Below are 6,255 nucleotides of genomic sequence, written 5' to 3' on the forward strand. Positions count from 1 at the left end.
GACACAGGGACGGACAGGGACAGAGGGACACAGGGACGGACAGGGACACACGGACACACGGACAGAGGGACAGAAGGATACAGGGACGGACAGGGACAGACAGGGACAGAGGGACACAGAGATGGACAGGGACAGAGGGACACAGGGACGGACAGGGACACAGGGACGGACAGGGACACACGGACACAGGGACAGAGGGACAGGGGCTATGGGGACACAGGGACGGACAGGGACAGAGGGACAGGGGCTATGGGGACATAGGGACGGACAGGGACACACGGACACAGGGACGGACAGGGACAGAGGGACAGGGGCTATGGGGACACAGGGACAGACAGGGACACAGGGACACACGGACACAGGGACGGACAGGGACAGAGGGACAGAGGGACACAGGGACGGACAGGGACAGAGGGACACAGAGATGGACAGGGACAGAGGGACACAGGGACAGAGGGACACAGGGACGGACAGGGACAGAGGGACACACGAACACAGGGACAGAAGGACAGAGCTTTAGCCAAGGAGGAATTTCACCCTGGAGCTGCAGGATGGGCTTGGAGGAATGACCCAAACCCCCTGTCTGGACTCGAGGCCTGGAGCTGTAATGCTGTTCAGTTAAACAGGAAATACAGAGATAAGAGATGAGAGATAAGAGCTCAGAGCAGCCACTGGAGCTGTTCAGTCCCCCCAAATATCCGCCTGACTTTGGGGAGGGGGTTCAGTTGTGACTCAGGATATGAACCTGGAGACACAAAAGTCTCCTGACCACCTTTGGGGGGGTCACCCCCGTGTGCCAGCGCTGGGTAAAGGGCAGGGTTTGGTTCTGCTCTCCTGGACTGGGTTGTTTCCTAATTCATGGGAGTGCTGGGTTGGCTCAGCCTGGTGGGACAAGGCCATGAAGTCCAGCCCTGGCTCGTGGCCTTTGGGATTCAGGGGGAAGGAAAAGGGCTGGAGGAGGGAGAAGGGCTGGAGGAGGGAGAAGGGCTGGAGGAGGGAGAAGGGCTGGGTAATGCCAAGCACTGTGCAGGGGGAGAATCCAGGTGGGACGGGGCCTGGAGGGTGTCCCTGTCCAGGGAACAAGATGGTCTTCATGGTCCCTTCCAACCCAAACTATTCCACAATTCCATGACAAGGACCAGTTGCACCAGCCAATTAGCCATGCCACTTTTAATTGCTTCTTGCTGCACACGAAGGAAAGTCTCTTTGCAGAAGGAAACAGGAGGAGCCACAGGAGGAGCCACAGCAGGAGCAGGGGGTGCCCTGGCTCAGGGCAGGGGGTAGCTGGCCAGGCTGGCCACCCCACACTGGTTGCCGGCGTCCTTGAGCAGGAACATGTAGCCCTGCTGTCCCCATGCCTGTGACCAGCTGCAGGAGAACATGGGGGTGAGTTCTGAGCTCACCCTGGCACAGGGAATGGCCCAGGATGGCACCCAGAGCCCCCTGGCACAGGGACACGGGTGGCCCTCGGTCTCAGAGGGCTTTTCCAACCTGGATAATTTCCATGGTTTTGTGAGAGGGGCATGGGAGGGGCAGTGGGTTTGGGGGACCTGCTGGACCCTCACCTGTTCTTCAGGATCCAGTAGCTGGTGTTGTGGCCACTGCTGTTGGCAGTGCCGTAGCCCACGGCCAGCATGGCGTGGTTCACGCCGTGGCTGCCAGAGGGGCAGCTGAAGATGCCTGGGGAGGGAGGGCAGGGCTGGGTGAGCCCCCAGGGCTCCCCCTCGGGTGGGGTCCCCTTCCCCTCCTGGGGCCCAGGAGGGCTCAGAGCCCAGCCCAGCCCAGCCTCGGGGGGCACACGGTACCCGACTTGTAGAACTGGAAGCTGGTGGCATCCACGGCCACTGCCACGGGCCCCACGGTGGCCACCGCCTGTGCCAGGGCCCCCTCATTGCCCGGGGCCACCGTCCGGAACCCAGAGCAGTTGGCAGCCTTGTCCTGGGGGTTGTATCGGCAGGAGGAGCTGTCCTGGCACAGGGAGGGTGTCAGTGGGGCAGGGGCACCCTTGCACTGCCCTGCCCTGTGGCCCCCTGTGCCTTACGGTGCCCACGGGGCAGGGGCACCCTGGCACTGCCCTGTCCCACACCCCCCTGTGCCTTACGGTGCCCATGAGGCAGGGGCACCCCAGCACCACCCTGCCCTGTGCCCCCCTGTGCCTTATGGTGCCCACGGAGGAGGGGCACCCCAGCACTGCCTTGCCCTTCCCTGTGCCCCCCTGTGCCTTATGGTGCCCACGGGGCAGGGGCACCCCAGCACTGCCCTGCCCTGTGCCCCCCTGTGCCTTACGGTGCCCACGGGGCAGGGGCACCCCAGCACTGCCCTGTCCTGTGCCCCCCTGTGCCTTACGGTGCCCACGGGGCAGGGGCACCCCAGCACTGCCCTGCCCTGTGCCCCCCTGTGCCCCCCTGTGCCTTACGGTGCCCACGGGGCAGGGGCACCCCAGCACTGCCCTGCCCTGCCCTGTGCCCCCCTGTGCCTTGCGGTGCCCACGGGGCAGGGGCACCCCAGCACTGCCCTGCCCTGTGCCCCCCGTGCCCCCCTGTGCCTTACGGTGCCCACGTAGGGGTATCCGCGCTCCGAGTCGAGCCCGCCGTTGTCTCGCACGTACTGGAAGGCTCTGGCTGTGTTGCCGCCGGCACAGCCGTGGTTGCCCAGCGGGCGAGTGCAGTCCACGAGGTTCTGCTCGCTCAGCACCACCAGCCTGCCCGTCTGCCTGAACACCAGCCCCTCCAGGGCCCCCGTGGCACTGAATGCCCAGCACGACCCGCAGTGCCCCTGCGTGGGGTGGGCACGGCCGGGGGGTCACGGCATTGCCCCCAACCAAACCCACCAGGCAGCGATGCCGTGACCCCCCCCCGTGCTGCTGCTGTGGCCAAAGCGATGGGAGCTGCTCCTCTGGGTTGCCCAGAGGACTTGGGATGCTTGGGAAGATGCTGTTGTTGGTTCTGCTGCCCACACTCCCACAGCCCTGGCTGGACCCCTGCCCCGTGCCCACCTGGTCCTTTATGGGTGTCACGTAGCCCTTGGCACGCCAGTCCACGCTCGCCGGGGACTTCAGGGTGGCCGAGGCTCGGAACACCAGCCCTGGCTCCTCCTGCTGTGCTGGGATGAAGCCATTCAGGAGCTGGTTGAACTCCTCGTTAGTCTGCAGGGCACCAGGGGAAAACCCGTGTGATGCCAAGGGTGCCCAGCTGGCAGCACTGCAGGGCCCCACCGGCCACTGACCCCCGGGAAACAGCCTGGCCCCAGGGGCACCTGCAGCTCCCGGGAACAGGCTGGGGGGGCCCAGTCCCTGCATCAAGCCCTGTGAGTGTCAAGAGGTCCCTGATCCCCAGGATGAAGCCCTGGGCACACCAAGGGGTCCCTGATCCCCATATCCAGCCCTGGATGCTCCGAGGGGGCCCCAATCCCCAGAACAAGCCCTGGGTGGCCCAAGAGGTCTCTGATCCCCCAGTCCAGCCCTGGGTGCTCCAAGGGGGCCCCAATCCCCAGAACAAGCCCTGGGTGGCCCAAGAGGTCTCTGATCCCCCAGCACAGCCCTGGGTGCTCCAAGGGGGCCCCAGGGAAGGTGCCAGCAGGTACCAGGTCCCCGAAGTGGTTCATGGCCAGGCGGTAGCTGTGCTTCCCCTGCGACTCCTCCCGGTTGTGCCGCTGGATGTGGCGCAGGTTCTTCTCCCAGATGTCCCTGCGGGTGGGCTCAGCCTCCTGCCACAGGGATCACAAGGACTGGGAATGTCCCCTGAAGGCACCGGGACATGGGATGGGTGCACATGGGGTGAGATCCCCCAGAACCCACCCCAGCGTGTGCTGGGAGGGTTGGGGGGAGCAGGACATACCCCTGGATACTCCTTGGCATGGAGACTCTTCCACCCTTCCCAGGCCTCCTCCAGGGCAGGATCCGGCGCGGTGACACAGCCCAGCAGGGCCAGCAGCACCCCCAGTGCCACAGCCATGGCTCCAGCTGGGGGCACGGCCACAGAGGGGGCAGGGGGGCCCAGGCCGAGCATTTGGAGCCTGGATTAGAGGGGAGGCTGGGAAAGGCCAGCAGAGCAGCCAAGTCAGAGGGGGAAGAGTGACATGTTGGTTCTGGCAGCTGGATCAGGAGCTTTAGGAGGTCTCAGCCGCCCTTTGGGTGGCATTTAACTGCCCCTTTTTGGGAGAGGAATAAGCAGTTCTGGGAGAGAGCAGAGCCTGGATGGCAGGAGGAGGCAAATCCAGTCAGAAGGGCAGAGAGGGCAGCAGGGATGGGGCTGGTTGTCTCCCCTCCCTGCCCCACTGAGTGCCCTTTGGCCTCTCCCTGTTCTCTCCAAAATCCTGGTTGTTTTCTCCAACACTGGATTGTCCCTCTCTTCCTCTTCCTACATCAGCTCTCCCAGCACCCCCAAGGAGCAGGGGGAGCAGCTCTTCCCAGGAACTCAGCCCCAGCAGGATGGAGCCCCAAGCCAAAGGATGAGCAGGGCCAAGGGGTCATGTCTGGACCCCTCCAGAGCAGGGGCTGCGTGTTCACTGTGTGAGGAACAGGAGGATCTCCAAGGTCCATTCCAATCCAAACCATTCTGTGATTCCATGATTCCAGAGCAGCTTTGGGACTCAAAGCAGAGCCCAGCAGAGCAAGAGCTGCGACCACCCAACCAGATGGAGCTTTTTTCACTTGAAATGCAGCAGAAATCTGCACGAGCCTCAGAGAGGGGCTGGAGATGGAACCAGAGACAGGAGGTTCCTCTCCAGAGGCTGCAAAGCTGCTGCTCCACACCCAGGACTGAAGCCTCCCATCTGTCCCGGGGTGTCTGTGTGTACGTGCTCCTCCAAAATCCCCCCTGGAGGATTTTCCAAGATCAATTTACACCCTTTCCTTAGGCCAGCACAGAAACACAGAGCCCAGCCCTGAGCCTTCCATGGACACCCCATAACCCCTTTGGGGCACTCTGGGATTTCTGAGTCACTTCAGTTATTTTGGGGGTGCTGCCTGCACGGCCCAGGACAAAGATCAAATGCCTGAGACACCCCAGTCCCCCAGAGTTTCCACTGATGTGGATTTCCAGGAGCTCACACCTTTATTCCACCCACTTTGGGAATGGAGATGCCGGGAAGTTTTCCATTAGAGCATCTTTCAGGGCAAGGAGTGACTTTTCTGAGCTAATTGTGTAGCTTGAGGAGTGATTTTGTTTTAAAAATAAGCCCTCGAGAACATCTGTTCTCCCTCCCCATCCTCCACCTAAAAATAAAGCCCCCCCAGGGTGGGTTTTGGTGGGAGAAATGCCTCCTGAGCTACTCTCAAGTCCCAAATTCTCGAGGAAGAATCATTTTTGCCCAGTTTTCCAGCACCCGCCGCTTCCTCTGGTCCTCACTGCTCAGGAAATGAACTCAACTCCATCCTCCAGCTGCAAATCCTCCACCCAACACACCCAGCTGCTCCCTCTTCCCTGTTCCCATTACCTTTCCCTCTGGATAGCTGGCTGGGGACCTCCCACATCATTTGTATTTCAATCCCCGGCAGAGCCTGTTCCATATGGAATAGCTCAGGAGTGCGGGAGGCAATTTCTCAGTTAATTCCTCTCGGGATTCTCAACCCCCAGCAGAAGACAAGCAACCCCTTTTTAGGGCTCCACACAATCCTGCAGCAAGCTGGGGGATCAGAGGAGCCGCCAGAGCTGCAAACTCTTCTAGACAAGAGCGTCTTAAGACATTTTAAGAAACACTTGGCTTTTTGGGGACAGGAAAAAACAGTTTAAATTAAGACTAGAAAGCAACAAGCCCTGCAAAAATAAAGCTTCTTACCATGCACTGGCACCCAGGCAGTGGAGAGGGTGGCAGGAGGGAGGGAGGGAGGGAGCAGCTTCGCTGGCTGCAGGTCGCTCTTACAGACCCTTCAGAGGGGCAACTTCCTCCACCACGTCCCTCCTCCCACCCCTCCGACCTCAAAACCCGCACCCGGCGGGTGTTGCAGAGGCCAAACAACAACGGCAATAGTTGGGACATCACTGGGGCACAAGAAGAGGTGCAAAGTGTGCCCCCAGCCACCCCCAGGAAACAAAACGCTCCCGCTGTAAAAGAAGCTTTGCATTTAAAACACGCCGCCAGCAGCATCCTCGGGGCATTAACAATGGCTAATTAATGCCTGGCTCCCGTGCAGGAGCAAGGCCAGGTTTGGGTTGCTTTGAGCTGCTGAGGGCGAGCAGAGGCAGGCCCAGCTCTGCACAGCAGCTCTGTGTGTGCCAGGGTGGGCTCAGAGCCCCCCAGCCCCACGGGAGGGGC

The 6,255-nt window shown here is 61.6% G+C and overlaps 1 protein-coding gene across 1 annotated transcript; it reads right to left on the minus strand.

Moving 5' to 3' along the window:
• Positions 1-1,214: 1,214 nt before the first annotated feature.
• On the minus strand, positions 1,215-5,829 carry LOC139683268 (cathepsin L2-like). Its single transcript, XM_071578226.1, has 8 exons — positions 5,779-5,829; positions 3,837-4,031; positions 3,583-3,705; positions 2,996-3,145; positions 2,551-2,775; positions 1,806-1,968; positions 1,566-1,680; positions 1,215-1,368 (listed from the first exon to the last, which is right to left on the minus strand). The coding sequence occupies exons 2-8, from the start codon at positions 4,005-4,007 to the stop codon at positions 1,269-1,271; spliced, it is 1,047 nt and encodes a 348-aa protein (XP_071434327.1). The 5' UTR covers positions 4,008-4,031; positions 5,779-5,829; the 3' UTR covers positions 1,215-1,268.
• Between the last annotated feature and the right edge of the window lie 426 nt (positions 5,830-6,255).

The sequence above is a fragment of the Pithys albifrons genome, chromosome 27 (assembly GCF_047495875.1).
Source record: "Pithys albifrons albifrons isolate INPA30051 chromosome 27, PitAlb_v1, whole genome shotgun sequence".
NCBI lineage: Eukaryota > Metazoa > Chordata > Aves > Passeriformes > Thamnophilidae > Pithys > Pithys albifrons.

Coding starts and splice junctions, on each gene's coding strand:
- LOC139683268 (XM_071578226.1), bottom strand. CDS start 4,007: ATGCTCGGCCTGGGCCCCCCTGCCCCCTCTGTGGCCGTGCCCCCAGCT. Junction 3,146..3,582: donor TGAACCACTTCGGGGACCTG/GTACCTGCTGGC, acceptor GGTGCCCTGCAG/ACTAACGAGGAGTTCAACCA. Junction 1,369..1,565: donor TACTGGATCCTGAAGAACAG/GTGAGGGTCCAG, acceptor GTTCTCCTGCAG/CTGGTCACAGGCATGGGGAC.